The sequence below is a fragment of the Eptatretus burgeri genome, chromosome 13 (assembly GCF_056783735.1).
Source record: "Eptatretus burgeri isolate ZD-2024b chromosome 13, Ebu_testis_v1, whole genome shotgun sequence".
Lineage (NCBI taxonomy): Eukaryota > Metazoa > Chordata > Myxini > Myxiniformes > Myxinidae > Eptatretus > Eptatretus burgeri.
The window spans coordinates 82,816,351-82,834,527 of record NC_140973.1 but is presented as its reverse complement, the minus strand read 5'-3'; the positions used below and the strand labels follow the sequence as shown (position 1 = coordinate 82,834,527).

General features: G+C 42.2%; 1 protein-coding gene across 3 annotated transcripts in view; it reads right to left on the bottom strand.

Annotated features, from left to right (window-relative positions):
* The window catches only part of LOC147014919 (glutamate receptor-interacting protein 1-like), a 91,364-nt gene that overhangs the window by 9,482 nt on the left and 63,705 nt on the right, over positions 1–18,177 (bottom strand). For all 3 annotated transcript variants that reach the window (XM_085853388.1, XM_085853390.1, XM_085853389.1), the window contains exons 18-23: positions 13,849–14,040; positions 10,656–10,821; positions 10,421–10,520; positions 10,209–10,253; positions 5,451–5,663; positions 2,820–2,966 (exon numbers count right to left, since the gene is read on the bottom strand). In XM_085853388.1, coding sequence (XP_085709514.1) covers positions 2,853–2,966; positions 5,451–5,663; positions 10,209–10,253; positions 10,421–10,520; positions 10,656–10,821; positions 13,849–14,040 — 830 coding nt within the window. In that variant the 3' untranslated portion in view covers positions 2,820–2,852. The remainder of the gene's footprint in view (positions 1–2,819; positions 2,967–5,450; positions 5,664–10,208; positions 10,254–10,420; positions 10,521–10,655; positions 10,822–13,848; positions 14,041–18,177) is intronic.

Sequence of the window (18,177 nt, the reverse complement as noted above, 5' to 3'; positions counted from 1 at the left end):
GAATCGACCGCGTATAAGAATCAAACTAGGCCGGCCCAAAGTGATTCTTATAAGCGGTCTGCACTGTATTTGAAACTGGTTTGTAAAGACTTTTCATGCGTTTTCTGTCATTTCAATCATTATGGAGATATTTGACGTTTTTGGTTCAGATTTCTTCGTTTTCCTATAAATTTAGTCAATAAATGGTAAAATACTGAAATTACTGTTATGTTCTTTGGTTCTTTAAGGCTTTTAAATGATAGAATACATTATTCTGGTCTTTTTTGGGGGAAAAAAATTTTTTGCACCCATTTGACCTTTGACCTTGAAGTTCAAAATCGGGTTGGCCACCGGATGATTCTGAGACCCCATGTTATGGTCTTACATTTGAACCCATTGGCCAAAAATCAACAAGCGATGCCATCAAAACTTTTCTAAAGCATATTCTAGGGTCTTGTCAGGCTGACTACACTGGAATTGTGGGTTTCCTGGGTCAAAACTAGGATCCAGGCTTTTAATGAAATATTGCATGCTGCTATCTTGTCTGTACCTGTTTGTGGTGAGGATGTGGAGGTCAGTCCGAGTCTTCAGGTCCTTGGTGCTTCCAATCTTTCTCTACGGATGTGAGAGTGATATTCTGATAGAGTGAGACTGTGATATTCATGTCTCTGCTGGCTGTGAGTCAGAGGTCAATAGACGTCTGTGTCGGGCCTGGGGAGTCATGGATTCACTGGATAATGGGGTGTGGAACTGTCGGTACCTGTGCGGTAGGACTAAAGTCCGAGTCTTCAGGTCCTTGGTGCTTCCAGTCTTGCTCTATGGGTGTGAGACTTGGACTCTGACCAAGGATCTGAGACGGAGACTTAATTCCTTTGGTAACAGGTGTCTTGGAGAATCCTTGGCTATCGCTGGTCGGATTTTGTGTCCAAGGAGCGGTTGTTGAGAGAGACTCGGATGAGATTTGTTACCTGCATAGTCCGTGAGCATCAGTTGCGGCTGTATGGACATGTGGCTCGTTTTCCTGACGCTGATCCTGCTCACCAGATTCTCTCAGCGAGGGAGTCTCATGAGTGGAGGAGGCCAGTGGGCCGACCACGTGCCTCATGGTTGCAGCAGGTTGACCATCATCTCAAGGAGATTGGGATGGGCCTGGTATCTGCCTGGGGGATGGCCAGACGGAGGCCCCTGGAGTACTGGCGGAAAGTGGACGCAGCGACGCGCTGTTCTGGCACATGCTCCCATACCTGACCTGACTACTACTACTACTACTTCTACTACTACCAACATAGACATCACTAAATTCTCTCGAACGACTACTACTGCTACTACTACTACTACTACTACTAACATCGACATCACAAAATTCTCTCGAACTGCTACTGCTACTACTACTGCTACTACTACTACCAACATCGACATCACTAAATTCTATGGACCCAGGAAACCTATAATCCCAGTGACTCCGACTTCCCATCCAGCACCCCAAGGGCCCCCACAAGGATATCCAGCATCTCCGCAAAGATGACTGCATCATCTGCAAAATCAAGGTCAGTGGTCTCAACATTCCCAACCGATGCACCACAATTTGATTTCTCCAATATCCTCTTGAAGAAATCCAGTCTAGACAAGCACTCAAAAGTGTGGAAGCCAGTATACACCCCTGACAAACTCCAGTAACAACTGGAAATAAGTCGGAGATGGAACCACCACATCTCACAGCACTCAGTAAGTACCACAGTATCGTTCAGAAATCAGATTGATCAGTTTTGGTTTTACCCCACAAAGACCGAGAATCCTCCAGATGGTATCCTGATTCACATAATCGAACGCTTTGTGAAGATCAACAGAGGTTGCAAGCAGCCCCTGCCAAAACTCTCGTCTACGTTCGGCGAGGACCCAAAGAGCAAGGGTATGGTCAAACATTGACCTCTTTGGTGTAAAGCCTGACTGCTCTGGGTGCTGGTGCTCAAGCAGATGGTGGCGAACCCTATCAACATCCGAGGGGTTGATGGCAGTTGTGGCAGTTATAGGAAGATGAGAGAAGTGTTGGAGCATGTGTGGTGAAGAGATTGGGACAAGTGGTCGTAGATGTAGAGTTGCGGCGAAGAGGTTTGGGTTGACGATCATCGTTGCGGAGTTTGTGGTGAAAGCATGGACGTAGATTGTTGTGGGGATTTTTAGAAGATGTGTGGAGTGGTTATGGTGAGCATTGTAACCTTCTGGTGAACATAATGAGGGTCTGAGGTGAGGTGGCAGTTGGATGTTGGCACTCAGTTTGAAGGGAAAATGGCACACGTATGCAAATGAACCTCATTGTGCTTCCTCACATTCGTGGCACAGTTACTTTTCTGCACGCGTGCTTGTGTGGCTTGTGTGGCTTGTGCATGAGATCAAGTAAAGTAAAGCAATGAAATCAAAGAAAGAATAGAGGACTGAAGACCTAACTAAAATCCCTATGCAACGCATCTTTCCCATTTACCCACTTGACATATGGAAAGGGCTAACTAAACAAATACTCATGAAATAACTGTCTTGGGATCGCTATATATTGAGTGCCATTGCCTCGGAGGAGTGGTGGTTTAAAAAAAAAACCATGATACTCTATACTGTACATGACATTATACATATTACTACACACACACACACACACACACACACACACACACACACACACACACACACACACACACACACACACACACACACACACACACACACACACACACACACACACACACACACCCATTACACAAGGACCCAATTTAAAGGTGAAACTCAATACAAATGGAATGATGGAGGGAGAGCTAAAGAACCTGACCCAGCTCGCATCTCACACTTGCCTGTAGGATCCAGTCGAATGGCTGCAGAGCCCCTTACTCGTCTGCTGGGCCACCGGGTCTCAGAGAGTTGATACACACCCCTTTTTCCAATAGGCCATCAGAGATAGAAAATCCAAAGTCTTTGTGGCCCTTTTTACAAAGTGTCACCTTGAAAAACATGCATCACACCACTTGAGAACCTTGTCACTACAACTCCAATACTTTAGAAAACAATTACTGCAAAATTATAGGAGACAAGCATAACCCGTGCTCTGCACGACATGTTGGGGTGGGTGTGTTTGAGAAAGGAACGGATGCAGAGTATCAGTAGTAATTTTACTTTAATGCAGTAAGTGGAATAAGATTTCACTGTTTCAGAACCATTTTATTTTCTTTTTTTGTCCCATGCACCTCATATGGTCTTTGAGATGATGTAAGCCAAATATCACGTTACTCGAGCGCAGAACAAAGTCGAAGATAGCGCGACACGAAACCACAAACTCGGAAATAATATATAACATTATTATGCTTTACTTCATCATGGTTACGTACCATGGAACTGTAGGCATTGACAAAGTACATAGAGTGAGTTCATTTCCATTTACTTTTAACATTGTTCCTTTAGAACTTAGATTTAGAAACGAGATATGTAGCAACAAGTAAAAAAGACAAAATGTCGTAGCCCCCATTTTAGTAATTTTTCTGAATGGAGTTAAACAGCGAGCCCATATTTATGTACAACTAAAATGGCTGCCATTCTACCAGTCGGCCTTCTTTGATCAGATCGCAAAATAAAGTGAGGGACACATGTATGCCATCATGTACTGTGCGTGTGACAAGTTTGAACAAAATCGGACCATGCATGGCTGAGAAATGGATGGGGACACATTTAATTAACAAAATGGCCACCAGTCGGCCATCTTGGATGTGATCTCAAACAAAAATGACATGCATATGTAAGCCATCATTTTATGTCTGGGTGTCAAGTTTGAACAACATTGGTAAATGCATGTCCAATAAATGGTTGAGGACTTGTTTGACATCGGGATTTTTACAACTACAATGGCCGTCAGTCAGCCATCTTTGATGTGATCTCGAACAAAAATGGTGTGCATATGTAAGCCATCATTCATTATCTGTGTGCCAAGTTTGAGTGTGAACAAGATCGGTAAATGCATGTCTAAGAAACGGTTGAGGACGTGTTCAACATCGGGGTTTTTACAACTACAATGGCAGCCAGTCGGCCATTTTGGATGTGATCTCAAACAAAAATGTCATGCATATGCGTTCCATCATGTATTGCCTTTTCTGCCAAGTACGAATAAAATCAGTCTACACATGTCCGAGATATGGTCGCGGATGCACGCACGCACGGACACGAAAATCGGGACCAAATTCATCAGCCCCCGTTTCAGACTAAGTGCAATGGGGGATAATAACACCATCATGGTACACGAAAGTGGAGGGGGTATGATGTCCCATAGAGTGTTTGGAAGATGAGAAAAGAAATACCCTTTAGGTAAGTACCACACTATTAATAATCAGGGGTAGGTATATGAAACAATAGTGCATTTCGTCATAAAAGTGTGAAACCTGGCACGATGTAAGACAAATATATGTTCACCATTCTCAGGTCTGGACCATATATGAAATAACCCTTTTGTAGCTGCAATCTTGGATTTCAAAATGGCCCTGCTTGAGTTTGATCGTTTGTCAATCCTTCCTTCTTCACTCGCAGACCTTCTAAACACTCCTGAGTGTGAAGATGATGACGAAGAGAATGATGATGATGGACTCGATGATTATGATGACTTGCTGGATCGCCTGGATGTTGAGAACGAGTCATTTCCTTTGATTTGACCAAATAAATTAATAATTTTTTTCTATTTTGCCCCATTAAACTTCTTTTAATCTCAAAGATGTTGCTTCCAAACGTTTTCTCATGCCAAATTTGTATGGAAAAGTGGGTTTATTTGTCTTTCTATGATGTCTAGTTCAAAAGTTATGGAAATCCTGAGCTTTAGTCGTTTGCGCACGACAGAATCCATAATGGCTGCTGTAGGATCCTTGTTGGTGCAGTTTGCTTCGATGGGAACATCTGAAATTGGTTAGTAGACACCCTTAGGAGTATAAAAATGTGTCGTTAAATTTTCCGGGGGTGCATGGGGGGGGTCCATCTACCAAACAGACTAAAGGTAGAGTGACCTCATCTGAATCCTAATTTGGTGTAAAAGTTAAATGTGTTATACGATTTACCAGCAGATATAATTGAAGAAGACAGCATTAATATAATTATTGAAACAGATAACAAGTTGTTCATCTCATGGAGGTATCAAACCAACATTCGTTAGTATTTGGTGTAACAATGTATTTATTTGACCCATAACAGAGACCACAGGTCTGGATCTCATTCTTATTTTCAAAATTCCATCACTCTTAGTTTGTTTATTTATTAAGAGAAATGAGCCTCACTCTTGTTGAAAAATTGATGCACAAAGTTTACATGGAAAGCTGCATTGTCGATTACATACAGAGTGGGGGCAATGATATCATCAAGATAGATGGATTAGGCATAGCAGTTATTTACTCACCAATAAAGGTGTGCTTACCTCCATGAGAGAATTCCCCTCCCACTGCCCAGACTGTCAGTACCTTGTGCAGGTCAACTGGAGGAGGTGCCATGATCTCCTCGAGATGCTGCTGGAACTCATTCATCTCCCAAGGCTTCATGGCGGTCGCCAACAGCGGGGTGAGAGGGGTAGCGTCGTCATCTGTCCCGCACTGTGTATTCAACTCTCTTTCCTCCCTCTCCACCTTTTCTTTCACGGTGTTACTATTTCCACTGCTGCTCTGCATGATGGAGGCCTGTGGGATGGCAGCCCAGACTATAGGTTATGGTGATGCCAATATAGGCCAATGATGCCATTTCTCACAATTCTACAAAATATGTGTTTTCATTGAACTCGAAATGCTCACATAAGATGGTCATTATGGGGAAAAACATAATCTGAAAATGCAGTGATGGCAAGAACATGGTATTCAATTAATGAATAAAAGAAGTCAGCAAGTGGATGATGATAAAGGAGAAACAAACACATTGTTTGATGTCAGTGTTGTGCCTGCAGTGACCTCTCCCTTCCCAGCAAATGATGACGGTGCTTCTCACTTGGTAATTCGGAAACTGTTTTACTGTCTATCGGGATGTTTCAACTCGCGGTCTATTTTATTCATTTTCTGTGCACCTGCAGGTTTAGGATTGTTAGGATTACCGGCTGTGCCGCTGATGCAGTGCCCCCCCCCCCTGTATGTTAGAGCAGGAATTTGTAATTTGTAAGGAGGAGGAGGAGGAGGAGAAGATAATTTGCCTACTCTTCGCGAAGAATCGCGAGAGATCTTTAACGCCATGGAGGCTAACAGATGGGACAGCTGGCTTAATGTCGATCCAAGGGGTGACACACTCGATGCATCACTCTGCATGTGAAACACCAGGGTAGGAGTTTAAAGCTGGGTAGGGAATCAAAGTGAGGAGAGATAGCTGAGGGCCAAGTGTGTGCACCTATAGACTATCCTGCCAGCCCCTTTGAAAAGATGATGAAACTAAACTAAATGAGAAAAAGTAAATTAGGCCACAGCATTCCTGTATAAGTGTGTTCGGTAAGGTGGAGCCAGCAGGACAAAGGGATGCATCCACCCATTGGGACCACCAGACTCTGTACAGAGCATCGGTGCTACTAAAGTAGTCTCCTGGGCTATTGGGCACAATCTTGGATGTCACCACTCCAACACAGGACACTGAAATGGCTCAATCATCCCAGCAAGCTGGAACTCATTTTGCTGACGTCAGAAGGATGACAGGTTGAGTCAAGCATCCATCCATCGGGACCATACTCTGTGCAGATCGTTGGTGCTGCCCAAACAGTCTCCTGGGCTATTGGGCACAATCCTGGACAGGTCACCACTCTGAGACAGGATAACAGCAAGCTGGTACTCATTTTGCTGACGTCAGAAGGATGACAGGTTGAGTCAAGCATCCATCCATCAGGACCATACTCTGTGCAGATCGTTGGTGCTGCCCAAACAGTCTCCTGGGCTATTGGGCACAATCCTGGACAGGTCACCACTCTGAGACAGGATAACAGCAAGCTGGTACTCATTTTGCCGACCTCAAAAGGATGACAGGCAGAGTCAAACCCACCTGGTATGAATTCAACAGCTGAGCAGGATTTGAACTCAGGATCCTAGAATCCCCAACCCACCACCCGAACCATGAATCCAACACCAGGCATTGTACAAAAGGATGTCAGTGGGAACCTAATGAATAAAATTTTTCTGTCTGTCTGTATGTTCGCATTTTTTGCAAAGACCACTGGGCCAACAACCACCACATTTGGCACACAGACCAAGTTTGACCCAGGTATTGTCCGGAGGGTATTTTCATCCACCACCTCAGCCTTTAAAGACCCTGACCCTTTAAGACCCCAAATATTCCAAAGGCCCTTTAAGACCCTGAAAACCCATGAGCCCTAAAACCCTTCCTTCAAGACCTCAAAGACCCTTGGAGACCCTGAAGACCCCTTTTACCTTGAAGAACCTTTCAACACTTTTGACATCTTTAGATCCCTTCACCATTTAGACTTTTCATACCCTTTAGACCCCTCAAGTCCCTTTAGACCCTTGAGACTTTAACACCATTTAGACTCCTTACACCTTTCTTTTTTGACCCTTTTGCATACTTGAGAGATTAGACCCTTTTGAACCCTTTGGCACTCACTATTGGAATGTATCCTTTTTTTCTTAGACCATGTAGATGGAACTTTGTAAGCGCATGCACACCATGCAAACATCTACAGTCTTCTTGTAAAACACAGACTCTACTGTTTTTTCAGTAAGTAATGCACAAACTCGACCGATCCAGAGGGTGGGTATTTTATTTATGGTTCGTTTATACTGTCACGGAGCTGGCAGCCCAGGTTAATCCCCCCGACCCAATTTGTGGTGACGGGCGGTGAACACCGCCAGCCCGGATGGTCGAGCGGTTTTTCCTTATTAGGAGGCGGACACGTTGATCCTCGGAGATCATAACGCGTGCGGGAGGGATGGGGCGCAATGGCAGAGCGACGGAGGCATGGCGAAGCACAGCACGAGATTTTCTTTATGGAACTTGGAATTGAGACGCTTCACAGACACGACCAAAAATGGCACCAAGCCGTTCTCTCGCAGCGAGAACGTTCGTCAGGCAATTTGTGAGCGGTATTCAACACCAAGGCTCGGAGACCCCATGAAGCTGCTTCGTGTATCGCGCCTACCGATACACTCTTTGCGGAATGGTACTGTCCCCTTCCCTGACATACGAGACTTCGAGGCCCATCTCATACGACCAGCCAAGAGTCGATGGCTAGCGTCTCGCTTCACCAAGTGAGCCAAGTCGCCTCAGCATGAATACGAGAATCGCACCATCTTCTTGCGTCAAAGGAAAGCCATTTTGTCGGCCGAGAGGAGAGCAAAGTGAGATCCTCCGTCCTAGCCACATTCCTACCACCACTACAGCTGCCTTCCTCACACCGGCCTCATGCGTTCCTCCAGATCTCTGTCTGATGTCACACACATCAATCATCAGCCTCGGGGGCGTGACTTCGCCCGCTGTCACCCCCTTGAAGGAGGAGCTTCTGCCTGCTCGGCACGTTTGGCTCGTTTGTAAATGCAAAAACGTAGGAATAGGTTACAGGAATAGGTATTATTCCTACAGGAATAGGTTACAGGAATGTTACAGGAACAAAAACGTAGGAATAGGCAATCACATACTGGGGGAACTTATTCTTAATCCCTATCTAGTTAACACCGCACCACCCCTCTGTGTGGTGACACGTAACACTTCAGCTTATAGTTTCCATACTTAACTACATCAAGTAGTCTCCCACACATCCACAGAGCAAACAATTCCATTCAATCTGAACTTTCCTTTGTAATTCCTCTACCCCCACAACCTTCACAATACATTCAGACCCTGCAGGAAACAGTGCGAACAAGCTCTGCATGGCTTCCTCTTTCATTCAGTGGTAGGTCGAGGGCTATTTTTGGATAAAAACAATTTGACCCCAACGAAAACGGGATGGGATGACTGACTGGAGACGAGAGCTGGGATGACTGACTGGAGACGAGAGATGGGATTACTGACTGGAGACGAGAGCTGGGACGACTGACTGGAGACGAGAACTGGGACGACTGTCTGGAGACGAGAACTGGGACGACTGTCTGGAGACGAGAACTGGGACGACTGTCTGGAGACAAGAGTTGGGACGACTGTCTGGAGACGAGAGCTGGGACGACTGTCTGGAGACGAGAACTGGGACGACTGTCTGGAGACGAGAGCTGGGACGACTGTCTGGAGACGAGAACTGGGACGACTGTCTGGAGACGAGAGTTGGAACGACTGTCTGGAGACGAGAGCTGGGACGACTGTCTGGAGATGACATGAATGAAGATGACAGTTGGTACACCACTATGATCTGAGAGTATGAGACAGTCAATGGAGTACCGCCACAAAGGATCACCAGCCCTGACTTGGCTCGGTCAGATTTTTATCCCTTCCCCAAACTTGAGAGGAACAATTTTCTTCTCATGATGTCAAGGCTGTTGTGAAGTGCTGTGTAAGCCAGGAGAATGCACAGTCCTATCGTAACAGCATCACAAAACTACTTGATTGTTGGGAGAAATGTTTCGACTGCAGGGGTTGATTATATTGATAAATAAATATGCACCATGTTATAATAAAGATTGATGTTCGTATCTGCCTGTTTCATTCGTATAGTTTTACCCGTTTTGGAGAAAAATAATAGGAGGCTCTACTTTCCTTCATGGCTTTGTTTAATTATTATTTTTTTTAAATATTATATACTCACCACTTTTCTATTTTTACAGTCACTCGCAACACAACCCTGGTTGCTTTTGGCAAGGCATTGGCCAGGTCAATGTTGGAGATGAAGTGACCTTTAAGTATCAACTGTATTGTGAACAAATTGAAGATAAAAGGCAGAAATAACATCATTTATTGGAGACCTGACACTTCCAAGTATGGCTTACTGGTGAGAGGAAGGTCATGCCAGTTCAACGAGCAAATGAAAAGTGCAAACTAGTAAAGGGCTTTGGGTGAAATGAAATGAATTACAGTGTAAGGCAAACAGATGATTGGTGCAATATGTGCAAGTCACATCCAACAAAACTCAAGAAGCCAAATAATAAATTTTAAACAAACAACAACAAAAATTGTATATATATATATATATATATATATATATATATATATATATATATATATATATATATATATATATATATATATATATATATATATAATAAGCTTCAAACAAAAATAATTTAACTTCCAAGGTAAGAATCATATGATAATAGTACCAAATAAGCCATGGTTGGCTTGTTCGGGTAAGCACCAACCTTGCCCTGAAACACAGGGGCAAACGAGGTTCATGTTTTATGTGAAGTTTATCACATCGTTTGTATCATATGGTTAGTTTACAGTAAATCTTTCTGACATGCCTTGTGTACAACAAGGAAACCATGCTGACGCATGTCAGCTTATAACTACACATTTAGGTCTTTGTTCAAACCTCCAGTTCTCTGAGCAGAGCAGATTGTCCACAAGTCTCCAGATCTTCCAAGGCTTGGGACCAGAAGCTGTCGATGTGCTCCAATTCTGGCATTTCAAACCTAAACAGAGAACGAGCAGGGAAAGAGAAACATTTCATGATACAAGTATTCATTTTATTTGGAGTGTTTACAATTCGGTCAATCGCATAATACCCCGCTCATCACGAGCACCTCATTCGTTGTAAATCCACTCACCTGCTCTTGAGACTTTCCCATTCATCGTCACTGAAAGCACTTTCACATGCCCGTCCATGGCCTTCTCGGCCTGGTATCCTCTCGGCTGCGTGCAGACTTCTTGGTCGGGTATCTCTCCAGTCGGTGGTTAAAGTGGCACCAGGAAGCATTTGGCATCTGAAAGCAGCTGTGTGAGGCAGAATGGCAATCAGAACCTTCTGTAGTATTAAATGTTCACAAGCCTCCATCAACAGGAGCCCACATTAAGGCAAGACCAAATCTGTTTTTTACTAGTACGTACTACCACTCTATCCTGCAGTGGTTTCAAGGCTCAGGGAGTGTATAGATATCACATGCAGGTGAAAGGACATTATGAGACATTTGTATATAGTACTGTTATGTTTGTCGGGTATATGGAGGAATTTCATAGTAAAGATAGGATTGCATAGTGTAGCATGGTCTGTGGATGGGTAGGAGACGTCTCAATGTAAATTAAGTCGGGAAAACTGTGACCTTGACATTGTTACCTGTCAACACACAGGGTGTGGTGCTGTGTTAACTAGGCAGGGTTTAAGGCTAGTTTTTCCCAGTGTGATTGCCCCGTGACCTTTTTCTACGTTTTTGCATTTACAAGGCCGGCTGTAAAAAGGAACCACGTTCTTACAACAACAACAATGGCCGACCCGACTGCCGACGGAGTCTGAACACAATCGGCAGGTTAAACCCCGCCTCCTAGGAATGGTAACCAGCAGGCCATGCCCCCGAGGCTTGGGATTAGTCAGTGTGATGCAAGAGGGAGCATGGTTGCATAGAGATGGCGGTCGGAAGACAGAGGATCTCGCTTGCTCTCCTTGAGACAGTCAAGAAGGCTGCACGATTCTTGTTGTTCGTATTGTGTGAATTTGTTCGCGTGCTGGAGCTAGACGCTAGCCATTGACTGTTCAGCTAGGTCATGAAGATTGTGTGCTTGAGGAGAGGAGCACGTCTCTCAGCAACAACTCGGCAGTATCCCGTTGTATGCTCAATGAAGGTGGTAGCGCCATTTGTTGCGAGCGGACCTGGTGCTGTGAGAGGGAGCGGTGTTGGCAATTTTGATCATCAGAAGGAACTTTAATGAAGGCTGGTGGGCTCTTGGCGTTGGGGATCACCCGCGCGAATTGTCTCACCTATGTGGCCATGGAGAGTATCCTCAGGCCATCCGGTGCATTTCCCGCATGGAGAGCGACTCCATGCCATTTTCTATGTGTTTCCCACACAGTGGCTTCGAGACTCGATGACCGTAAGGCTCCAAAAGGTCATGTCTGGACGTAAAGCTGAGTGCCAGCATAAAGGGAGGATTTTTATTTTTATTTTTGTCTTTCCCCTTGTCTGTTTTTGTGTCTGAGTGGAGACGTCTCAAATTAGGATTTACTTCACTTTTCATTTTTGCCCTTTGGTTTATTTTCATTATTACTCGTTGATTTTATGTTCACTAAACCATCATTTGTTCAATTTACTTGTGTTCGTCTATTCATTGTGGTGAACGCCTCTGGTAAATGCTCCATGGTACGCGCCTTCGTCACCCTCCGTCCCGCGTGTGCCATGATCTCCCAGGATCTCGGCTGTTCGCCTCCGAGGTAAAACTGTTCGGCGATCCGTCCAGGTCGGTGTTAACCAGCATGGACACAACAGGACTTTAAATTTTTGTTTCAATGAATTCCGATAGAACTTTCTCGACTATTCTCGCAGTTGCTTTTACACTAATTTCTGAATATATATATATATATATATATATATATATATATATATATATATGTATATATATATATATATATGTATATATATATATATATATATATATATGTATATATATATATATATATATATATATATATATATATATATATATATATATATATATATGTATGTATATATATCACACACTCTACATATTAAAACGTTACAAAAATAAGATTATTCTTCATAGCAAATTTTCAGAATAAAAAAATAAATACAAAGGGTTGAAAACTAATGCATACCTATTGTGATTTATTTATTTATTAGGTTATCAATGGATTATGTTTGAGAATGTTTGTTTATGTTATAATTGTCATTGACAAGGAAGATACAGTGGATAACAAGATTGATAATGCTGAAACCCAATTACCCCATCCTGTCCTTTATACGAATGTTCATGGGTTTTCCAGTGAGCGTACATCACAGTGTGTTACGAACTGCCTGCCCTGTCATACAACCACATGTTACATTAATGAAGCAAAACACGTCTCACACTGTTTCCTTGGTATCTCATACTCGACCCATGGTGGCATTTTCAAAATTCAGGGCATCAGTTGGGGGATTGTTTTCACAAGGAATTTTCTTACATGTAAAGGATGTTTCATAAAGTCGTGTAATTGTAATATTTATCTATTATACAAAAACCTCAACCATTACCTGACATAATGTAACTAAGCCTCCCGGGTATGCAACCATCCACCTTAACCAATCAGGCCGGTGAGCCCTGCCCATCTTGGAAAGGTATTGTAATCAATCCGTGTATCAGAGTGAGTCCGCACACATATCTCCTCGTATATTAATATATATATATATATATATATATATATATATATATATATATATATATATATATATATATATATATATATATGTATATATAGTTAGTTCATGATCATATCTAATGCAATCTACACAGTGCATACTCCGGTGAAAAGCTGCAGTTGCAAGCTCTTACTAGCTTTTATTAACAACTAAGTTGTAACAAAGTTGTCTATTTTAACCATGAAAAGTGAGGATGTCACAGATTCCCTGCATCTACGGCATGCCAGTTGAGCACATGGATGAGACTAATGAGAGGTGCACCGCAAGACCTACAGAAGCTCGACCACGGTGGTCTCAGGCACATCATCTAATATCTAATTGAACCATAACATTGTTAAATGCCCGATTCAACCATAAGTTGATTTTATACCTTGAATGTGGATTATGTCCAAGTTAGCCATGCCATGTCAATGATTGATCAAACGAGTCCACACTGGTTCTCCGATCTAATGATATATATTATATATATATATATATATATATATATATATATATATATATAAATATATATATATATATATATATATATATATATATATCTTTGCATTTACAAAATTCCTCACCAACCTCCAACAAGTACAAAACAGAACAACGGCTAAAATGAGTGAACTAATACAACTCAGATCCTGCGTTCCATAACCACTGTCTGTTCCAGAGCTGTCCCACGACTCCATGGCGCTGTCCACACTGGTCACAGCCGAGAAGGGTGAGCAAGCCATCCCACTCTTACGAGGGCTATCGACGTCCTCATCCGGATCACTGAACTCGGAAACATGGCCTGGCATGCCAAGTATTGGCAATCCCATAGCTGGAAACAAAATTCATGATAAAGTAATTAACAACTCATTCACACAATTGTTTCATGTTTTGTTTTGAAGCTATCTCACATGTAATGTTAGAAATCGATTGGCAAGCATTCAGGATATGAATCAATTCAATTACATATTACGTGTATATATATATATATATATATATATATATATATATATATATATATATATATATATATATATATATATATATATATATATATATATATATATATATACACACACACACACGCACGCACATATATATCTTCTTGTTGTGTGTGGCAGCTTGGCTGCCGGGTAGCTCTCATTTTGTTGGGGCACGACTATGCCGCTGATGATGAGCCCCAATACCTGTACACTGGTACTCATTTCGCAGAACTCAGAAGGATGGCAGGCTGAGTCAAACCCACCTGGTGTTAATTCAGTGGCCAATAGGTCTCAAAAAAAAAAATGAAAAACATTGCAGGTGAGCGACTCGAGACATTTGGGAAGCACCGTAATTTTGTGTGCCAACGGACATCGAAGCTGGTACACCGGCAAGAAAAACCCCAAAAAACAGAACCGTCGGAAAGTATCCGTAATTTAAAATATAAATAAATGAAAACAAACAAATGGAAAAAAAATAAATACAGGTGAGCAACCCGAGACAATAGGGACGCAGGGTAATGTTGTGCACCGATGGACATTGAAGCCGATACATCAGGAAAAATCACAGAACCGTCAGAAAGCATCCGTAAATGAAAACATAAATAAATGAAAAATCAAATGCAGGTGAGAGCAACCTGAGACAACGGGGAAGCACGATTCATATGCTTACACAATGTGTATGCATACCGCGCGAGTGTATATACAAAATCATGCCGCCTCCCTCCAGCCGCCATGTTTCAGAAGGTGGAACGGAGCCATCCTAGGTCTCAAAGTATCCACCTTTGTGGGTGTGTATGTCTGTACGTGTGTATGTGTGTGTATATATTTGCATATACAGAGCCTGTAGAAAGTTTAAACCCCTTTCAAATTTTTCATCTTTTGTTGCCTTATCGGCTCGAATTAATTTGCATTAAATCAGACATTTTACACCTTTATTTACACATCGTAACCAACGACTTCCAAGTGAAAAACAAATTATACAAGTTTCACAAAATTAATTAAAAATACAAAACTAGAAAATCTTGGTTGGATAAGTGTCAACTCTCCTTGTAATAGCAATTGCAAATTAGCTTCGGTGTAACCAATCGCCTTCAATATCACACACAAAGTTAATTTGCCTCCACCTGTGTTAAATTGTAGTGATTCTGATTATTTCAGAATAAAATCAGCTGACCCTGTAGGTTTCCTTTGCTGGGTAGTGCATTTCACAGCAAAGACTCAACCATGAGCCCAGAAGAGCTTTCAAAATACCTCCGGGATAAAGTTGTGGAAAGGCAGAGAGCAGTGGATGGATATAAAAATATTTCAAAGGCCTTGAATATCCCTTGGAACAGAGTCAAGACAATCATTAAGAAGTGGAACGCATATGGAACCACCAAGACCCTGTCTAGATCAGGCCGTCCCTCCAAACTGGATGGCCAAGCAAGAGGAGATTGATCAGACAGGCCAATGGCAACTTTCTAAGAGGTACATACCTTTATAGCAAAGACTCATCACTGTGTGCATGTGACAACAATATCCCACAAATATCCCATCCCATAAAAGCCCACATTGAGTCCTATTCGAGGAATGCAAAAAAAACCTCTCCGGAGATACTGAAGCCACGTGGCAAAACGTTTTGTGGTCTGACGAAACCAAGATGGAACTTTTTGACCGAAATGAAAAACATTATGTTTGGTACAAACCCAACACAGCACATCACCAAAGAACACCATCCCGACTATGAAGCATGGTGGTGGCAGAATCATGTTAAAGGGATGTTTCTCAACAGCAGGAACTGGAGTACTTGTCAGGATAGAAGCGAAAATGGATGGAGCAAAATACAAAAAAAAATCTTTAAAAAAAAATCAGAGGAAACCCTGCTGCAAAAAAGCTGAAATTGGGAAGGAAGCTCACCTTTCAGCATGACAATAACTCGAAGCACACAGCCAAAGCTACACTGGAGTGGCTAAGGAACAAAAAGATAAATGTCCTTGAGTGGCCCAATCAGAGCCCCGACCTAAATCCAATCGAAAATCTGTGGTATGCCTTGAAGATTGCTGTCCATCAGCACTCCCCACGCAACTTGACTGAGCTTGAACAGTTTTGTGCAGAAGAATGGGTAAATATTGCTCAATCAAGGTGTGCGAAGTTGGTAGAGATCTATCCCAACAGACTCACAGCTGTAATTGCTGTCAAAGGTTCTTCCACAAAGTATTAACTCACAGGGGTGGACACTTATCCAACCAAGATATTCGAGTTTTGTATTATTAATTAATTTTGTGAAATTTGGAGAATTTGTTTTTCACTTGTAAGTTGTGGGTTACGATGTGTAAATAAAGGTGGAAAAAGTCTGATTTGATAAAATTTAATTCCAGGCTGGAAAGCAATGAAATGTGAAAATTTTGAAACGGGAATTAGATTTTCTATCGGGTGTGTGTGTGTGTGTGTGTGTGTGTGTGTGTGTGTGTGTGTGTGTGTGTGTGTGTGTGTGTGTGTGTGTGTGTGTGTGTGTGTGTGTATATATATATATATATATATATATATATATATATATATATATATATATATATATATATATATATACACAAATATATATATATATATATATATATATATATATATATATATATATATATATATATATATATATATATATATATCTCTTCTTCTTCTTTCGGCTGCTCCCGTTCGGGGTCGCCACAGCGGATCATCCATATGATCCGCATAGTGATTTGGCACATGTTTTACGCCGGATGCCCTTCCTGACGCAACCCTGGTCGCCTCTTACGACACAGGGATATGGCACACCTATTTTAACTGGGGTATACACCGGCCCAGTATACTGGTACTCATTTCGCCGACCTCGGAAGGATGACAGGCTGAGTCAACCCCCTGGTGTATTAATTCAGTGGCCCAACGGGGCTTGAACTCAGGACCTTTTGGATCCCAAGCCGCTGCCCGAACCACTGCGCCAACACCAGGCTATATATATATATATATATATATATATATATATATATATATATATATATATATATATATATATATATATATATATATATATATATATATATATATGATTTAACACCTCCCACACTCCTCTCGCCGACGAAGCTGCAAAAAGCAACCCAAGAAGACCTACACAAGGTAAGCACTTTGATGTTTCAAAACCTTCCCAGAGTTCCTCCACAACTACAAAGATGTTCACACATAGTACACACATGAGAATCCCAAAGCTCCACGCCCCCTCAGCTGCCAGACCAGTTTCATCGCTTAATGGTGAATCATCAGTGACAGTGCAGACAGCAATGCATGCCAATGAGGCCCCCAAGCATGTACCACATGCAAACGTCAAAAGCAGTCAATATATATAGTAATAAAGAAAGACCCACCCACATCTCTCACCTGTGAATGGAGGGAATAACCAATCAGTTCTCACCTACTCAACTTAACCCAGGTGGCGAGGATTATATAAATAATTGACACCTCCCACACTCCTCAAGCTGAAGCAACTGCATAAAGCAACACAAGAAGGCCTACACAAGGTAAGTGCTCTACATGTCCTGGAATGTCCCACACTCTTCATGTCCTGGACCGAAGCATCTATGAAATACAACTCAAAATGTATTTAAATGTTAATGATGCATGAATTAGGGCTTGTTGAAAAGTAATGCCTCCTTTTCTTTTTCTCTAAAACAGGAAAAGATATTTGAATGAAACAAAGCACAGTCTACAAATTAGTTCTTCCTGCCACTGGGTGTGAAGTTCCATGGCTCTGACATTAGTTGTTTCAGTACTCTGTTAGTCAATAAGGTAGAGGGCAACATGACGTTGTCAGCATTGTGAAGTACTGGAGATTAAAATTGCGATGACTGACGAGAGATGAGATGACTGGAGATGAGAATTGGGGTGACCAACTAGAGATGAGAATTGGGGTGACCAACTAGAGATGAGAATTGCGGTGACCAGCAAGAGATGAGAATTAGGATGAGATGCGTGGAGAT